The 19,951-nt window shown below is 48.7% G+C and overlaps 4 protein-coding genes across 4 annotated transcripts; 1 reads left to right on the forward strand and 3 right to left on the reverse strand.

Moving 5' to 3' along the window:
• Nucleotides 1-9,523: 9,523 nt before the first annotated feature.
• Nucleotides 9,524-10,459, reverse strand: MYCFIDRAFT_82727 (uncharacterized protein; the record flags this gene model as incomplete). The annotated part of the gene is made up of 1 exon (XM_007924682.1): nucleotides 9,524-10,459. One exon carries the CDS (start codon nucleotides 10,457-10,459, stop codon nucleotides 9,524-9,526), a length of 936 nt encoding a protein of 311 aa, XP_007922873.1.
• A 438-nt stretch (nucleotides 10,460-10,897) lies between these two features.
• Nucleotides 10,898-12,592, reverse strand: MYCFIDRAFT_130789 (uncharacterized protein; the record flags this gene model as incomplete). Its single annotated transcript, XM_007924917.1, has 2 exons — nucleotides 10,898-11,401; nucleotides 11,510-12,592. 2 exons carry the CDS (start codon nucleotides 12,590-12,592, stop codon nucleotides 10,898-10,900), a joined length of 1,587 nt encoding a protein of 528 aa, XP_007923108.1.
• A 608-nt stretch (nucleotides 12,593-13,200) lies between these two features.
• Nucleotides 13,201-13,689, reverse strand: MYCFIDRAFT_18549 (uncharacterized protein; the record flags this gene model as incomplete). Its single annotated transcript, XM_007924130.1, has 2 exons — nucleotides 13,201-13,475; nucleotides 13,545-13,689. Coding segments are annotated over 2 exons (420 nt in total), but the record flags the coding sequence as incomplete, so codon positions are not given.
• Nucleotides 13,690-17,376: 3,687 nt separating this feature from the next.
• MYCFIDRAFT_202167 (uncharacterized protein) lies at nucleotides 17,377-19,631 on the forward strand (the record flags this gene model as incomplete). Its single annotated transcript, XM_007924918.1, has 1 exon — nucleotides 17,377-19,631. One exon carries the CDS (start codon nucleotides 17,377-17,379, stop codon nucleotides 19,306-19,308), a length of 1,932 nt encoding a protein of 643 aa, XP_007923109.1. The 3' UTR covers nucleotides 19,309-19,631.
• Nucleotides 19,632-19,951: the final 320 nt, after the last annotated feature.

Here is a 19,951-nt window from a genome sequence, read left to right on the forward strand (position 1 = left end):
GTTCTTACTTCTATATCCTTAGATAGGTCTATAGTAAGCAGTCGCCGTAGTAACGGAGGTAGTTTAGGGATCGGAAACATACCTTTTACCGCGCCGCTACCGCAATATATTATAAACACTATACCGTTCTTGTCCGTAGAAGAAGACGGTTTGCTATCTACTCGGACGTTCGATGCTTTACGGATCTAATGCTTAGCTTAATAGTGTTAGTAGGTATATACTATATCGCTAATATTAAGTGTTACTACCTCGTATAGTATCGAGATATACGCCTTAGGAAGAGTAGACCTCTCCGGGCGTAAGAGGTCGGCGTTAGTAGCCTACGATCGACCTAGGCTACGGTACGCCTCGGCGACCGCCGTAGGGAGGGTGTTATAATCGTTTAAACGTTTAAAAGATATCCGCCCTAGAGAAGGCTAACTAGCTCGCACCTAAGGACTAGAACCGCTAGCTCTAGCCCTACTAGTAGGGGCAGTAGTAGTGTCCGTCGGTATTGCTCTAGGGGTAAAAGGAAGGCTCGGTAGAAGTAGCGGTTAGATAGGCCCTAGCGACGGAGCTCTAGGCGCGATAGAGCTACTATTCTTAATCAAACTCGTAGAGTTAGCGTTATAGGAAGGCTCCGTAAATTCAACGTCTATCGGTCTAGAAGGATCGAGAAGGTCGCCGAAGTCGTAGTAATTATCGAAAGCGTCTAGACTATATTTATTAGGAACCTCTATATTCGGTAGCGTCGGACCTTGCCTCTCGGCGTCCTATATAACGGTATCTCTAGGCAAGACAGACTAATCGTCCTAGTTATAGTCGCGACCTATCGGACTTAGTAGAGTATAGATACTAGAAGCGCCGCTTGCTAATATAGATATAGAATCGGACCTGCGACTAACGCTCGGAATTGTAACGGTAGGTAAACTCTACGCCGAATGCGACAAAGGAGATAGTATTAGACGTAACGGGTCGATAGTATATAACTCGTACGTAGGCGGAGTATAGGGACGCTTAGCAGATAAAGATATAAGAAAGGGGGAACGATCGGATAGCGTTTTAGATAAAACACCTTGCGTATATAGCGATAATGCGCTAGGGAGGTCGGGCGTCGTCCCTAACGCCTCTAACGTATCGTTAACGATAGGACTTACTCGACGTAACCTAGGTAATAGTCCGGTAGATGCGTCGTCGTACGCTAACTATAGACGTATAGCATTAGAATCGTAGTTGCTATAGGTAGAAAGTTAGGCTTTCTATTAAAGTTAGGGAATGTTATCGCTTAAATGCTAACCTACGCGCTAATATACTACTAGAGTATAGACCCTATAGAATCGTCCGTTCTTCCTCTAGAAGTTAGATACTAGTTTAACGATCTAATAGAATTTATATTAATGCAGTTCGACTATTAGTCTAGGAGCGGGACCGGTAACGGGAATACGGTTATACGGAAACGATAGCCTAGCGGAAGATTAGGAGATACCCGCTCTATACTTCGTCTCTTTATCTCTATACGATATCGTTTAGAACGGATTATCGTCTTATACGACGTTTATCCCCGTCGACATTTTAACTAGTAACGGGGAACTAGATCTCTGCTTCGGCTTCGGCTATCGTCGCGAACGCCGCAACTTAGATAGACTATCGTCTAATATTAGGTTAATCGTAAAGTCGGGCGGTACGAAAGAGCTAGGTATCGCTCGCTTCTTACCTTTCCTCGCGCTCTCTATATCCGGTAGCGTAAGCATCGGGCGCTTAGATCTAGAAGAAGATAGAGTAGATAGAGAAGACATTTTAGGTAAGGAAGAGCTAAGCGAGTACGCTATACTATAGAGTTCGAAGAATCGCGGCCTTTCGTACGAAAAGCGAGGTAATTACGACGTACTATTAGCAGACCGACGATATTAAGGCGTCCTTATATACTACCTCTCGGAGATAGGGACAATTCTAAGAGCGAGCCGTTGTTTTCTCGTTAAGATCGTCGATAATATAAGCGTTAAGGTACGCCTCGGAAATTAGGATCCTAGAGCGGTATAAGGTATACGAATCGTAAAGAGTCGATATTAGGGATCTCGGTTAGGAGGGACCGCGGCTATTAGCCTACCTACCTCTAATGCTTACTAGTCCTAAGTTGTTTATAGATAGAATAGCTAGATGTTCGATATTACGAAAGAAGTCTAAGATCTAGGGAGGACGAATCGCGAAGAATCGATAGCGGAGACCCTAGTTAGGAGGGCCTATACGATTAGTACTTGCTTACGAATCGTAATGATTCGGAAATTAATACTAGGAAGTTCCTTTAACGGAGCTAGTTAGATTATTAGAATCCGTAGATTAGAAGATTCCTAGATCCTAAGGTAGTATTAGCGGAGTATATAGATTAAATAAAGGTTACCCGGAATACTACTCCTATACGAGCCCTCGAGATCTAGTTTAGACAAATTATCCCTAACTAGTTAATTAAATCTAGGGTATATAGTTTGCGAGAGTAGTAGGATACTCGCCGGCCGAGATTACGGAGGAGGACTAAGTACGAACAGTAGGTTCGTATAGGGTAGTTCGTATAGAGGGGAGAGAGAGAGCGAGAGTACTCGGTAGATAGGCGCCTCTTTAACCGATCCTAAGAAAGCTCTACGTTTACCGGCGTAATCTAATCTTACGTAGTGTCGATCTCGCAATTTCTCGACGCGGAAAGGCTATAGGCACCCTATAGAGCGCCTAAAGTTAGGAGACTAGTAGGATAGCTACTAGATTCCTTAGGCGTTAAGTAGATTGCTCTATACGGGTCCTACCGGGAGTACTATCCTCTAGTCGCCGATTATTAAAGAGAGATACGTATATAGCTAGGGGCTATTTAGAAAACTAGATCCTACTAGAGCTAGTAGTATTAGTAACAGCCGATTAGAGGTATTAGGCGAAGACGCCTATAACTCGCCTTTAAGCGTCTAAGACATTAGCTCGCTAAACGATAGTCCGGCATATCTAGAGATAGTATCGTAGGCGGCGGATGCAGAGGATTTTAATATAGAAGAAGGTAAAGAAGCTATAACGGTGCCTACTATGCCTAAAGGAAGGCAGATCGCGGTTAAATATATAGACTAAGCGCCGGTTAAGACTATATATTCTAGGAGGGCAATTTCGGTATTAAAGGCCTAGATTAGCGATATAGCACGTATACGCTAGCTCGGATAGTGTATTCTTCGACTTAATTTCCCGTACTCGGCGCTCTTAAAGAGCGATATTCGTTCGGGTAGTATCGCGCAATTCTAAAGACCTTTATTTCGAAACCCCCTAGTCCTAAGTGCATCTCGAAGTAATATACGCGCCGCGTATACGTAGCTGCCTATTTGTTTGTACACGTAACGCGATCTAGAAGTAATATATTAACGCGATTGTTAATACGAACTTAGAGCGCGATACGGATATTAACCGTTATTCTATCGACCGCTGCCCTTCTATATACTTCGCGTAGTCTAGTATAACTATTTCCCCCTCGATTTCCTTCGCCGACACTATTATATTAGCGATTAGAACGCGCGCGATAGCAGACTAGGAGGACGTCGATTTTATAGCTATTTAGTAGTAGGAGCTAAACTTCGCCGCTAAGTCGCTCTATAATAAGAACAACGGTATTAAGCCGGAGACTAGCCCTATCTTCGATCGCCTAAGGGAGAACCGTAGAATAGGCCGGCAACCGGATATAGCGTACCGCGATAATCGCCGCTACGATATATACGCTAACGAGATCGTAATAGCGGTTAATAGAAGGATAAACGCGAAACTAGACACTAAGTTTATAAGTATTAGCGCCGCGTATAGATGTCGAAACTAGAGCTAATAGTAACTAGACGTACTAGTACGAAATAGTAGACGGCGGCGCAGTCGAGCTTACCTTTTAGCCGAAGGACGATAGCTCTCCCTACCCCTTCGATCGTTATAACTTCTTAGAGGCGGATAGCAAGATTCCGGCTCTAAAGAGATTCGTAAGTTAGCCCGTCGGGAAGGATTGCCTATTTTTAATCTCGTACTAACCTCTATAGGCTCGGATAGGTATATTAGGGCAAGCTCCGTTTCCGGACTATCGCCGTAGAAGACTACCCCCTCGCCGAATACCCCCTCCCGCTTCTCGTATACCCTATCCTCGACCCGCGGTCGCCTTCCTTCGAATTAGTAGGTAAGGTATAGCTGTTCTACACCTTCGACCCGAGGTAGCTAAGCTATATCTCGACTAGCGGACCTAGTACTAATCTAACCCTACCTAGCAAATAGGCCCGCCCGTTCTATTTTCTAGTAGAAGGCACTCGAGGCCTCTAATACAATATTGCGTTCCGCTCTATATAAGATAAGAAGAACAAGTATCGGCCCTAGATATTAGAGAACGCGTAGAATAAGGCTAGCTTTAGATATACGGACTAGCAACCTAAGATATTATAGAAGTAGGGAGTTAGCGACGTATACCTAAAGGCTATTAACGAGCTAGAGTTTAGAGGTAATTAACGGCCGTGTCTAAAGATGTCGCGATTCCGGTAGTACCTAAATCGGTAGAAATGAAATAAAAATAGTCCTACCTTTACCGCCGCCTATATCTAACCGTATGTTTTACTCTTCTCTCCTATACTCGCTACCGCCGCGAAAATTATACCGACCGCGTACGCCGCTAATCCTCTATTTACTACCTACGCTTTCGGCGTCGCAAAATACTAGTAAGACGCATCGATCCGCGCTATCCTAACGGCGAAAAGGGAGTCCCTCTCCTAAACCTTACCCGCTCCTTACGTCGTCTCCGCCGGTCCTCTATTTACTACCTACGCTTTCGTCGTCGCGAAATGCTAGTAAGACGCATCGATCCGCGCTATCCTAACGGCGAAAAGGGAGTCCCTCTCCTAAACCTCGCCCGCTCCTCGCGTCGTCTCCGCTAATCCTCTATTTACTCTCTACCGATACTATACGTACTCCTATAGCGAAGAAAGGCGAGGTCGGATAGGAGCGGCTTTCTAATACGTAACCGGAGCTAAGCGAGCGGGGACGCTTATAGCCGCTACGTAAATAGAGACCTCTAGCTAATTAGGTAGTCCTAAAGGTTATACCCTCGCTAGTTATTTAAAGCTAGCCCTAGTTAGCGAGATACCGAACTATATTCGCTCGAATATATTAGCCGACTGTACCTTTAAGGATGCGGTAAAATTAGTGTAAGGCGATCTACGATCTACTAGATCGTCCGGATAGGGGGTTTAATTCCCTTATTAGCTATACCTTTTTTTTTTAATCTATATAATTATCTGTATTCTATAACCCTCTAGCTAATTAGATCGGTTCTAGATAGTAAGAGTTATTCGCTCGTAGTCCTTATAGAGACACGGGGTAGCGACTAGCGAGGGTATAACTTTTAGCATTAGAGGTTCGAATCCTCTATTAGCTATCCTTTTGCGCTCGCGTAAGGCGGCCGGCTATAGCCGCGAATTCTAGAGTTCCTGTACGTAATTTTCCCCGCATCCGGGAGCTGCCGCGCTAAGCGGGAGCGCCCGCGTATTTTAGGGATACTAGAACTTTATATATATAAAAAAAAACCCCTAGCCTTCTAAGGTGCGTACTTTCTTATCTATACTAAGACGAGATAGAGACTAAAACTAAACGTATCGGTCTATCTAGGGCCTCTAACTTGTCCGGTACCGCCGTCTATTTAGAGAGCGTATTGTCTTTACGCGTAGTAAGAACGAGATACAGCTTTAAATGCACCCTACGCGCCGCTACGCTATCGAAGACGTCGCGTAAGGGCAAATTACGGCCTAGAGACGACAATAAGTATAGAAAGTTTATAGACTAAAGGAGATAGATTGCTCTACCTACGATACCGTACTTAGGCTCCTCCGCCTTCTTTCTAAGTTACGACAGCGTCTATCTCTAGGGCGCGAGTACCGTACTTATAGCAGTCCTAAGGAAATATACTACTCTCCCGTTCCCGTATATATCTTTAGACGATAAAACTCTCTATTCCTACGCCCTATATCGAGGATTACTATCGCGTCGTCTATATCGATTTAAGTATAACCGAAATTAGCCGCATTCTATACTAACTATAGCCTCTTTTTTATATCGAAGTCCCTTCCCGCCTCTACGTCGAAGAAGTCGTAGTATTTAATATAGCTATCGTTTTATAGGAAGTCGAAGGGTTAGTTATATTATAGCAAAGTATCGATAGCGCTAGGAAGACAGATTTCCTCTAACAACCGTAGGTCGTACCTAACTAGGACCCTCTATACGAAGGTGCTATCCGTTCGGCTCGTTATAGTAGGATACGCGCGTAGAGGAACGACGATAAAGCGATCTATACCGAACGGCTATATAGTAGCAAGCTTTATCTGCGCGAATTCGATCTAGAACCGGTTAGTAAAAGCGCTATATTCTTAGGGAGCGCGACGGACATACCTAGCGATAATACCGAGGAAATAGCGAGTTAGACTTTTAGAGATATAGTCTCGGCTCGAACTCGTCGAGTTCGTCGAGCCTATTAGTATTCGTATATAGATTAACGTAGACGACAGACCCTTCTATTTACTCTTCCTATTACGCCTAAGTAGTAACAACGTTAAGGTTACCGTCTAGGTACTTGTCCTACGACTACTTAGGTATAGAGATCTATAGGAGTTAGCTTTCTACTACTATATACTAGACGATATACGAGAATATATACTATATATTCTTCGTCCCGAGACTCCGTCTACTAGTAGATCTTATTTATAACTAGAGACACTAATCTCGATATATGCCTAGACGGCCGGTAATCTATAACGCCGTAGTATAGAGGTTTAGGAGAGAAGCCGTTATTCTTATCTATATTACGGTTCTCGCGTACGCGGCGCAATACCTCCTTAGTAACTAGCTTATATATATCTTGTAGCGCTTCTTAATATACCGGGGCCCGGCCTATAGCGAGTAGTTAGCGAAGTCGTATAGAAGCGCGGGGGTGCTTAATCTCGGCTATAGCGCGATTTAATTCCTAATATTAAAAAGCTCGCTACGGTATACTATATAGAACGTCTATCTCTATAGCTCGATATTAGCGAAGGTAGCGTACGGCGACTAATACGCTAGAGACTTACTATTAGGGAGGGCTATAGCAGCTAAGACCGTATAGGAGGGGCGCCTTTATCGAGGTCGCTACTAGTAATATCGACAACTAGAAGGAGGTAGATATAGCTACGTAGAAGTAGTCGCTATATTAGTTATTATAGTAGTAATATTTAGACGACGCGCAACGCCGCAATATTACTATTTATGTACGTAACCGTCGCTACGCGCTAAGCCTATACTAGCTAATAGATATAAAGCGACGATATAAAGCGACGATATAAAGCGACCCGCGATAACAATAATAGCTTCTCGCGACGCGACGACGAACACTCGACCTTACGCTTACTACTCTAGCTTAGATCCTACTACTACAACGTCGGTATCGTCGCTAGGGAGGTATTAATACGAACGAAGTTATTAAGGACTCGAGTTAAGGCGAAGGAGCGCGTCGTCTGCCTCTAGCGGTATAATTCGGTAAGATATGTCTTCTAGAGCTATAAATTTATATCGTATTAAGGGATATAAAAAGATGTCTGTTAAGCAGATAGTACGCTAAAAATTACAACAAATGTACTAAGATTATCGTAGATTTCCTTCCGCAACCTCCCTAAATACTATATTCTCCCTTACGCTCGGTACTACGATTGCCCGCGCCTTAGTTTATTATAACGCTCGACTCGCTACGATACTCCTCTAGCGGGGCGAGACCGAATAATAATAATAAAGGCTTTCGCCGGACGGGAGCGCTATATATAGTTAAGAGACAACTCTACGTTACTGCCTAGTCGAAGCCCGTACTATTACGGAAGAGCCGGAAATAGTCTAAGAAGTAGATTATCTTAGCGTACTTATCGCTAAACAGGGCCGGGAGCTATACCGTCCGTTCCTAATCGCGAGTAGCACTCTCTAAGAGCAAGGCGACGCTAATACTATAGCCGGATATTGTATCGAATTAATACTAGATCTCGAGGACCTTTATAGCCGCCTTATCGGCAACGTCGTTATAGAAAAGGCTAGTAGCGATATAAAACACCTTAAGAGGCTTCGCGATAGTCGATCCTTCTACTAGCTACGATTCGAATATCTATTTAAGGTCTAGCTTCCGAGGGACGATACTAAACGAAGGAAATAAGCCGAACCGCTATAGATCGAGAATCCTCTATAGCGGGCTAAGTAGTAGCGAGTCTTACTATATCTTCGTAAAGAAAACTACCGACTCTTACGGTAATTCCTACCGAGTACCGTAAACCTCCTCGTACTAGAATTGTTAGCCGCTATATCGGGGTACGACCGCTACTATACTACTTACTATAGCTTTCTATACCTCGGACCCTTTAAGACCTTAATCTTAAGCGTACGTCTTCGCGAGTATTGCGGTAGGCCTCGAGAGACTGCGATAGGTAGTTAGTAGCGGGCCCTCGTTAGATCTATACCGGTACGACGCGAATAAGTATCCGGCGGCTAGGGGAGTTAGATCGAGGTCGGTTCTAGTAGAGTCTATAATAGTCGATCGCGATATTAGGTTATTATAGTAGTAATTAATAACCGCGCGCCTACTAAAGTCGTTATATCTCCGGACGTAGGCGCGTTATACGCAGCTACTATAGTCGTATACGCGACGCGCGCCTTCCTTAGGACTTACGAGCGAAGGATACCGCAATTTCGTATAGCTTCTCGAAGGCCGTAGAGGTCGATAGAGCTACGATAGCGACTAAGAGGGTCGATAGTATCGCATTTATAAGACCCCGATAGCGGAGCTCGCGATAGTAGGGCCTCGGTACCGGTCGTACGTACTAAATTACGCTTCCCGTAAGGCTACTAGCGCGATCGAGTATACCGCTTCGAGCAAACACCGCTAGATAAGGTATATACGACGAAGACGCCCTTTTCGAGACTACTATCGAAGTTATAGCTCGTCGCGGTATATACTACGACGTCTACGCCCTTCCGGATCGCTAAGGTATTAACGTTCCTCGCGTCCACTAATTAGAGGCCGCCGTTAGCCCGTTTTGAGCCGCACTAAGCCTAAAGGGGCCCTAACTTTTGTTAAGTTGTTATATTATTAACGAAGAAGGCCTAGGCTAATTTTAATATTCTTTTACCCTTCGGATCGTCGACTAAAACGTTAAACTAGACTATTATTTTATCTATAAAATACGCAACGTATGCTTGTCCTATAGACAGGATTTCTAGTTTATTCTCTTGTTACAGGAAGGTAGCCGCAAAAAAATTGGCTGTATACATGCAAGTCCATTGTAATGTGAAGTGTCAAATTCTACAGAATCATAAGGTGGCGGCGACAGGGACGGAAGGCACGGATAGTGATGTATGAGAATTCGCAGGGAGGAAACTGATGTCGTCGTTTGCAGGTACAGGACACCATAGCAGGAGCCTCAGCTATCATCCAGATGTCCTCCCACCTCCCTCAGTATTTCTTCCCCCCCCTTCGCCCAAGTTTCTCGTCACCTCATCAGTATAAAATTATGTCTTGCAGAATAGCAGTTTTCTCCAGCTCAGTCAAAGCATTTCCCTCCTCGGCTCGTTCCAGCTTCTCATATGTCCAATCGCTTCCAGCACAATAGGCAAAAATCTGGAAGCATGTGCTCGGGATCTCGGGAATCTGCAGTATCTCCGAGAGCCACTTGTTGTCGCCGAGGCCGTGGAGGTGAAGTTCAGGGAACGTGTAGTCGTTGGCGGAAATCGGACGGCAGGCCCGCCAGCTCCTGACTGTGGTGAGGGGTCTTTTGTTGAGCATTACGTTGGGCGGCACTGATTTGGGTGTGACGATCGGAGCAGCCAGGCGGTTGGCATTTGCCACGACTTCTTCGCCATACTTCCGGATTTTTTCTGCTGTGATGCCGAAGCGCTGCATGGCTTCTTCATTCTGGTCAAGTGCTAGCAGAGCGACTGTCGTGATGAATTCGTCGATGTCAATGTCCCCCCAAGGGTCGATTAAAGCGTGCACATTGATGTGCAATGTCAGAAGAGCATCTGACAGCCATTGCAGCTCAAAATCTGGAATTTCCATTTCTGTTGTAGAATCCAGCGACTCGGGCATTGTCTGCTGCGCCGCCCAGTGATCGCAGAACGCGCGAAGAATGACTTGCTTGCACTCAGGTATTCGCCAGATCGCGCGACGGCTCAGCCAGCGACTGAAAGCCTCCAGAAGGTCCACTCCAGCCAGATCAGTGACATACGCGAGCTCGTCGGATAATTTGGTTCTGCTACGGATTTGACCTGGCTGGAAGAGCAGATGCGCGTTACTCTTCTCGTCGATGACGTCGCGGAAATGCTTGGAAATGCGGCGACACCGTTGTATTTCTCTGGCTGGTAGCTCAGAGAGGATTCGGACCTCAAGTTCAATTGGTAGATCGCTTGCAGAAGTCACGGGGTTTATTGCATGCATTGCGGCGTTGAATCGAGCTGGAGGGAGTGATGAGCGGGCAGCGAATCGCGCAAAATGCATTCGATGGGTGGGTGTTCTTGCGAACTTTGAAGCGGCGATGTTGCTTCACTCGTCGGACGAAGCTAATATCCTGCGGCTTGTCGCTGTCGCGTGGATGGAAGGAGAGGCTTCGGCAACGGTGTAATGGCGCGAGGTATGCAAGTGACCGACTGGGTTGCAGAAGGTCGCGTCGATGTCTGCTGAGAGTTGTTGCGAGACCGTCGCGAAGTGATGTCCTTGTGACAGGGATCGTGCCGCGCAGAATGGCTCGTGCATGTGCCAAAGCTTAAAATTCAAGGAAGGCGCGATGGTATCTTGAAGAGTGAAAGCGACAAGCAACAAGCTGCATGCAAGTGAAGTGATCTGGGGCTCGATCCTACGAAATAAAGTTGGAATGACCTAGCCGCAAACCACGCCCTCCTTGGGTATCTCAGCCGTTCGCTCACCGTTCGAAATAGACTCGACTTTGCCGTTGGCGGATAGTCCAGCTTTCTCCTTCTCTAACCCTTCGGCTTCAAGCTTTGCCTTCTGCTTCTTGCTGAGCTGAAGACTGCCCTTCTCCATGGCCTCTTTAGGCAGAGGCCGTATGTGAGGCTGGCATACCCAGAAGGGGCGTTTACATCTCCGGATGGCCGCTGTACTGTAGAGCTCCGGATCAAGCGCTTCCTCTTCTGCATCGACCTCCGGCGTCTCAAACTGTGAAGGATCTTTCTCGTAGGCGAGCAAGCCTTCTTTCACCGCTTTCTCGACGAGACTGAGGACGTTCTCATAAGCATCAATGTCGCCAGCACGTGATCGAGCAAGAGCGTCCCTCACATCATGATGAGAGCCGACTAACGCCCGCAGAATGTGGAAGCAGTGTGGTTGCATGGCTGTAAGGTTGGGGTTAGTGCACTTCTCTGGCTTGCCTTGACTCTTCTTTGCTTCTTTCAATTGAGCTCGCTTCTGCTTCTTCGTCGGCGCTTGACCCTCGTCATCGGCTTTTCGCTTTGCTGAGTCTTGATGATGGACAGCATCACCATTTGTTGCTGGCAATACGGGTGCTTCTGAAGTTTGTGCTGCTTCGTTGGCAGTGTCTGGCGCGTCGAACGGCGCATCTGAAGGCAGGAAAAGCGGCTCTCTCTTGGGCGGCGCACGTCCCAAGACGTGCTCATGAATGATGTCGAGATACCTTCTCAAAACAGCATCAGCTCTGTACCCGCCTTTGCCATCTCTACCTCGCCAATATTCGCGACCTTCCTGACCAACCGGAGGCGGCGCAGCAAAAATCGAAGGGTCGTACAAATTCCCTTCCGCACTCATGATGCCATCGGCACCTGTGGCATCCAGGCAATTCTGCAGATCGTCATACTGCAAGATATTGCCATTTGCAAACATGACAGTTTCAGACGGCAGGTTGTCTCTCAGGAACCGCAGCATCTTCCAATCAGCCAGTCCAGTCTCATGTCCTTTCTGATGTCTCTGCCTGCCATGTACTGTGATTATGCTCGCGCCAGCGCTAAGGATCATCTTCGCGTATTCCAGAGTCTTCTCTTTCGTCTCTTGTATCCTAAACTTCGCTGTGACTGGGATATCCAAGCCCGTGTGCAGCGTATTGATCAGCTTATAGATCAAATCCCAATTCTCTTGTAGGAAAGCTCCATATTGTCCGCGTTTTGCAATGCCTTGCGGGCAGCCGAGATTCAGATCTATCGCGTCGCAGTATGGCTGGACTACTCTTGCTGCTTTCAAGAACGCTTCAGGATCGTTCGCGCAGAACTGCACGAAGAGAGGACGATCGAACTTTGGGTTGCCGTCCAGGTACATGTCGTCCTCTTTGAACGTCTTTTGATGCTCACTGTCTGCAGGCTCTGGCATCGCAAGAGGTGGCTTCAGGGGCTCGAAATGTGCTGCTCGATATTTTGGTCCATCTGCGAAGAGCTTCGCGTGTAACATTGGCGAATAGGCTAGAATTGAGGTTCGGAGATCTGGCGGTAAGAAGGAGCGAGTGAGCATTCGCCACGCAAATTCGCTCTGGTCGACCATGGGCGCGACGACGTATTTGGGTGAGCCGATGCTCTCGTAGAAGGCTCGCCCGTGCAGCTTCGGCGCCATGGCGTATGATCGGATCAATTCGTTGTAGAATCTCGTCCTGAAGTGGGAGAAATTTGGCAAGTAAGGTCGCAAGGAGCTATGCCATAGTATTCTATGGTGAACAGTCGGCATGCGATGCTCGTTCAAGGGCGTGGCAGAGAGAGGTGAAAGTGGTGAAAATCATTCACATGAGAAGAGGTGGTTTGGCGGTATTTGACAGGGATTGTGAATGCCTAAGGCATAAAGTCATCCAAGACTATCGTTTCATTCATTCGAGGCATATCTTACGTCCATCATTAATCGTATCAGACTACACTTCCAAGTTGGTCATAATGCTTCAATACTCCACCAATGCACTCGCTAAATCTCAAAACGCTCAGATGCAGAAGAATCTCCTTTTACCAATCCATCCCATGCATAAGTAGTCCCGTTCATGGCACGGAACTGCCAGCAGCCTCAAGTGTGCCGGCCTCAGTGTCCCCAACCTCAGCACCCAAATCAGCAGCAGTGCCGGTCGAGGTCCCATCAACACCATCAAGACCATTGGTCGCTGGTGCAGTCAAGCCACCAGTCTTGGCAGCATCACTGATAGCCTGAGCACCATTGGAGATCTTATCGAGCTGACGTCTGGCCTTCGGAATGGCGGCGCCAGCACCCTCCAAAGTGCCAGCTTCAGTGTCACCGATCTTGGCACCCAAGTCAGCAGCGCCGCCGGTGGAGGTGCCGTCAACGTCGTCAAGTTCAGTAGTGACGGCAGAGGTAGAAGCGCCGGTGCCTGCTGCTTGAGAAATGGCCTGAGCACCGTTGGAGATCTTGTCCAATTGTCTTCGTCGAGCTCCAGTAGAAGATATAGTGTTTGCGGTGTTGTCTTCAGCATTCTCAACACCATATCCAACGCCGTTGTCTGTCTGAGAGAGGACGGAGTCGCAAGCTGCACCTTCGCCAGCTAGCTGACGACGAATGAACTTAAGACCAGTACCGGAAATGGTGTTTGCTGTGTTGTCCTCGGCGTTCTCGACCCCGTAGCCAACACCATTATCAGTCGAAGAGAGGACACTGTTGCAAGCGGCGCCCTCGCCGGCAAGCTGAGGAACTGGAGCTGCCAACACGCCAGTCGCAGAGAATGCCAGAATGGCAGCAGCGATGGCAGATGTGAAGTGCATGTTGTCGGTAGTGGAGAAATCGATCTAGGTTTTAGAGGTAATGATATTGAGGGTTTTCGGTAGTGATGAAGGTTGCACTTGAAGGCCGCTGGCCAAATGGTACTTCTGAGCTGCTAGTTGCCTGGGAATTTGTTGCTGGGATGGAGATTTCAACGATGGATGAACACCGTTGTCTTTATACCACACGCGTGTTCAGCTTGTTCACGCTCGGCGTCATCGCACTGATGCCCTGGAGGCACGTGTAGCGGCGCGCTTTCGTTGAGCATACATATTTGCCGTGAAGCGAGAGACTAAGACATCGGATCAACTGTGAAAGTTGCCCTCTAGGTCTAGCTTGTAGGCTCAAGTTGACCTCTGGAGTCGTGGGCCATGTGCCACGCACACGACTTGTCAACATTTGGCGAAAGCTTGAACCTGGCACCGAAACTGGTGCTATGCAGTGTAATAGCCTAGCATGGTTAGTGCACAGACAGCGGCGTGCTGAAGGGGGCCGTGGGTTGAGAAATCCCAGAAGAAGCAACCGCGATTCGGTGCCGTTCTCAAGCCCACCTGTGGACCCCATATGATGATTATGATCTACACGCATGGAAAGACTAATCTTCTCCACGAACATGACGCTGGTGGCTAGACCCAGCACGGGATACAGCCTACCAAGTGGAACTTTTTTGGTATTGTGGATGCAAGCCACGCCACTATTCTACGGCGTCTGCCCACGCAGATATCAATCGCTTGCGTTGCGCTGTAATGACACCGAAGACGGATATGGAGGAGCACATGAATGGCAGAAACTGGAGTGAGGTTGAAGTCGATCATCGTGACCACCAGCGGGCCGCAGCTGGGAGTATTCACACGTGCGGTTCTTGCCGATCATGAAGATCATCGACAACTCCGACAAGGTATTCAAACATGTGCGAGATGCATTTGTACAGCGCGTGGCTTGGCCCTTGAATCTTATGTGCGAGTTTCCCAGCACGCGGCGTGCCGGTTCCGAGCAAGACCAACGTTCTGTGATGGACACTGGTGACTTCGTGAAGCCCTTCGCGACAAATTCTGGATGACCGGTGTGAGCCGGATCCAGGAGGCTGCTGCGGCTGCATGCAAGCCGAATAAGCTTTGTCGTGTTGCTTGACGAGGAGGCGCTTTCGAGGCGCGCAGCCAGCAGAGGGGTAGGGTCCAATGAATGGTGCGTGTGAGAGTGCAAGACAAATGATTAAGCTGTGCCATGCCGCCCCAAGCTCCTCAAGCATCGTAATGCATGTAGGATGCAAGGCTTGACTACGAGAAATCGCACAGCAACGAAGCTCGACTTGAAGCCGCAGACGCCATTACACGGAATGAGGCCTTTACATGTGGGCGTTGACGGGCGGCACCTGCTAGCATGACTATGCCGCGCCGCACAGCTCTCTCCCTCTCATGATTTGCCTCTCAAATATTGGTCGTGATGCCGTCAGAGTGGGAAGGCCAGATGGGGGTTGCCTGCAGCATTTTTGCCATTTGCCCATGGTGGCTTCTGCACTTCCACTCTACCCTTGATTATGCAGCATCCCATTTGTCTGCTTGAGCAGTTGAATCCGAGGTACAGGTCGTAAGCTCCTCACGGGTCATCTGCTCGAGGCCGTCTCCGGAGCTGATGGTCGAGCATGAGACGCAGAGCTTGTCGTGCATAGATCGACCATAGGATCTGTATACCTCTCAAGCATGGTTGAAAGAAGCGAATTGTGAGATGATTGTCCATGAGGCTGCGAGTGGTGCTCTGCAGTGCCTCAAGATGCATCCCTGCGAAGAGGCAGAAGCAATGATCCGCCCAGATTGAGGGAAAGGTGGTGACGCAGTGCTCCGACGTCTTCTGGTCATGGATGCAAGGCTGTTAGTGAGCAGGTGAAAGGTCGATGGCGAGGCAGTCGCTATGGCGAGGCATCGATTATTCGCCGTGCTGCCGTGCACTTCAAATGGCAGGTGCGCGAGACGACAGAGACATAGCATGAGAAGATTGTATGATGAATTTGATGCTCGGAAGCATGTCGTCGCCAAGGCTCTGTCAAACATGGCTGTCCACGTGCGGACCTGGCCGTTGTTGCGCAAAGAGCCGCTGGCAGTATTCTATGTACTAATAAGTGGGGCGAGAAGTCAAAGTCTCCTTCCACACTCTCTCCTGTGATGATATGTCTCTTCGTCCTTTTGGTGTTTTCCTGCCGCGTGTTATCCTCAAGGCGGACGTCGCTTACGATTAGCGAGGCCGGCCCGCTCGTTCTCAACAGCGCGCGCACGCTTCCAAGCGCGGCGGCAAAGACTTGGCGTCTTGGAATGGTTCAGCGACATGGCGGGCATGCGGACAGGAATATCGAGATAACAGACGCGGTGGCAGATGCGCGTGCGGCAAGCGCTCTGTGCGACAGCAAAGTCATCGGAAGAGACGTCAGATGATTGAGGAGACGGAGACGGAGACGGGATGGAGGAGGAGGAGGAGGAGGAGGATGGTAAATATTCTGTGGATGGATGGATGGCGGGTGTACCTGCATGCGCATGCATGAAACCGGGATGACGAGGGCTGCCGAAGCCAATCAGCGAAGTGAAACAGTATGGCGAATCTTTTTGCCGCCACAGTCTAAGACTCAGCTGTAAGAGACGAAGGTGGCTGTCGCATCTTCTCAAGCCTGTTTCGCCGTCGTGTCGCTCGTCGCCAGTCGTTCGCGCAGTCACCACTCTGTCCCACGCACGACACCAGCAGACGCTGGACCTGCATTGAACCATTTCCACGTTTCCGTCCCGTCGATCTTCATAGATCGACTTTCCAGGCACCGCACACCGCACCGCGCGCATTCTATTGTCCTCCCTGCGCCGTCCCAGTCACCAGCGAAAGTACACCAGCCTCGTCCTAGTCAGTGAGCTGCAACATCTCCGTATCCCCAATTTTCTGGTCCTCGCGCGGCCAAGAGATGTAGCAGCCCGCCGCGCCGTTATTAGTGCCTGGACATCTCTACCATTGTTTATTAGCGTCATCGTCGAACTCTCCCGCACTTCGACCTCCTTTCCCGCCGCAATCTGGACCATACCAATCAAAGGCCCGGGAAACAATGCGGCATTGTCGGCGCATGCCAGTCTTTGTTCTCTGACCAGAGCTCTGCTATTCTTGCGACTCGACTGGCTGCATTGTTCACGCCCGCTCATCTACTCACCGCCTCCCACCGCTCATTCACTAAGTCAGAATCCATTTTACCACCGCATTGACTGCGGCAGCAGCTTTCATTCACACCAATCCAACATCGCCAATCTTTCGATTTCTCCGCTAGCTGGTACTAGCATTTGGCATAGTCGGCAACACCCGTCCGATTCTTTGTGCCCGTCACACCTTGCCGTCGACATTCTTTACCGCACTAGGAAGCGCTCCAAACACGCCGATCACAGCATTGGCCCCCCTTTGTCCAAGGGTACTACTGTAGCAATCTCAACGCCGCGCCGGTCGCCATGCATCCCTCACACTATCTTCACCCTCGACTCCACCTGCACGCTACACCCAGTGTGCCCTTCGCCTCACATGCCGGCCATCTTATGGCCCCTCGACACCCCGATCCACTCCCGAACGCCATACCTCTGCCCAAACCTGGCCATGGCCAGGTGACGGACTTTGGGACGCTGCTCAATATGAGCGCCAACGCATCTCCATTCAGTCACGGCCTCGAAGGTGTCAACCAGTATGGCAACTACCTCTTCGCCAACCTCCTCGTCATCTCCTTCATGGGCCTTCTGGCCGGCACCCTACTGTACAGATGGATCAAGATGGGACATGCCCATATGCGACACTTGTTTACCATGGGAAGAGAGTCGGACCAGAGGTACTTCATGTATAACCACACACAGCTTTGGCCGTGGATTAAAAGGCACATACTTTACGCTCCGCTGTGGAAAAACAGGCACAACAGGGAGTGGAAGCTCAACAATTCTGTCAGTATGGGCACCTTGCCCTCAAGATTTCACACACTCCTTTTATTGGTCTATCTGGCTTCGAACACGGCATACTGCTTAGTAGTGGATTGGAGCAAGCCGAAGCCATCGGTCATTGCAGAACTTCGTGGCCGGACAGGAGTGCTGGCCGCACTTAATATCATACCCACCATCCTTTTCGCTTTACGAAACAACCCAGCCATACGACTGCTACGTGTACCTTATGACACATTCAACCTTCTACACAGATGGTGTGCTCGCATGTTGGTCCTTGAGAGCATACTTCATACCATATTCTGGGCAATCAATGCTTACAACGCCGGCGGATCTCGACAAATTGGAGTTTCACTGGACACATCATTGAGCTACAGATGGGGCATGGTTGCTTCATGCGCCTTTACATTCATCGTCATTGCAGCCACGGGACCATTACGACACGCCGCCTACGAAACTTTCATCATGTCTCATCGACTGCTGGTAATCGTTGGTATTGCTGGTGTCTACGTTCACCTAGATGCCGCAAATCTACCAATGTTGCCATACGTGCAGATCAGCATTGCATTTTACGCAGCAGAAGTCTTCCTTAGGTTCTTCAAAGCTGCATGGTACAACTACAGCCGCCAAAAGGGCTTCACCAGGGTGACGGTGGAATGGCTTCCAGCAGAAGCATGTCGCGTCACCTTCGATCTGTCGCGACCATGGCAGTGGCGGCCTGGATGTCATGTCCACGTCTGGATTCCACGATTCGGTCTGTTATCGACACACCCTTTCTCGATAGCGTGGGCTGAGAACAGACCCCGAAATCCTCCAATGGAGATCGAAATGGAAAAGCTGCCTCCGACATTTGGCAGCACATTTGCCACACATCAACATCGACCGAGCTTAGCTACAGGGCTTCAGAACCGGGCAAGCTTGGCAAGAATACAGACACACCAGTCGCGCAAGAGCGCCACATTGACAGAAATGGCGAACATCGCAGAAGAAACACACAAAGCAGCAGCGACAAACATCACATTACCCCGAGAAGCTGATGTCACATCCGTCTCGCTCATAATACGAGCCAGAAACGGCATGACCAGAAATCTCTACGACAAACTCTCAAAGAATGACAAACAGCCGATCATCACATGGGGCGCCATCGAAGGACCATACGGTGGACACGACCCAATGTCATCCTACGGCACGGTCATCCTCTTCGCAGGAGGCGTCGGCATAACCCACTGTATCGGATACATCCACCACCTCATGCTCCAATACCAAGCCGGCACCTGCAGCACGCGGAGAATCCTTTTAGTATGGTCCGTCCCCAACACCGAAGCGCTCGAATGGGTCCGAAAATGGATGGACGAAATTTTACGCATGGAATTCCGTCGCGACGTCCTCCGAATCCAACTCTACATCACGAAACCCCGCCATCGAGGCGAAGTTGTATCGGGTACCGGAAGCGTGCAAATGTTTCCGGGAAGATGCGTGCCTGCTACCGTCATCGAGAAAGAACTCCCCGAACGCATTGGGAGCGTGGGTGTGACGGTTTGTGGACCGGGAGCTTTTTCGGATAGTGTTCGACAGGCTTGTAGGAGTGTCGTTCAAGAGGCTAGTGTGGATTTCATTGAGGAGGCGTTTACGTATTAGAAACAGAAACAGGACCAGGGAAGAAGATCCTGGGTTACGACGTTACGGCGGCTTTTTTCCCCCCCCCAAAAATACTTTTCGAGACCGATTTTTGTTTGGTCGATTGATTACTGCTCGAGATACCACTTCGCATGGGAAAATAGGCATGGGTTTTTGCATAGCGTGGAGAAAGAAGGAAAGGTCGTTTTGTGTAGTGTATAGATCATCTGGATCAGAAAGAACAGAGAAGAAAGAAGGGAAGAGAGGTGAAGATGGATATGGGACTGGAAATGGAACGTATCATAGTGTATGGACATCAAAAAAGGGAAACGACAAATTCAAACAAAGTCCTTCATTGCTGTTTTTCTTTTATCCTATTTACTTATGATACTCACAGTGTGAATCGCTTGTATTCCGTCGATTCTTGTTTCGGGTTGATGCGGGATATTACTTATATTATAATCTCCTATGCCGCCCCATTCATCGGCGTTCTTGTCATTTCGCTAGGTCGGTCGTAGATAAGTCTCCTCCAACCGCAGCAAGCGCTTTTATGGTATAAGGCGGCCATTCATCATCCTGTGTAGGCGGTGCTTGCTGCTCCACGTTACTTAAGCGGGTGGATCTCGTTCTATGGCTGTCGACGAGGCATCACCTACACGAGCTC

This window comes from Pseudocercospora fijiensis (assembly GCF_000340215.1).
Source record: "Pseudocercospora fijiensis CIRAD86 unplaced genomic scaffold MYCFIscaffold_2, whole genome shotgun sequence".
In the NCBI taxonomy this organism is placed as follows: Eukaryota; Fungi; Ascomycota; class Dothideomycetes; order Mycosphaerellales; family Mycosphaerellaceae; genus Pseudocercospora; species Pseudocercospora fijiensis.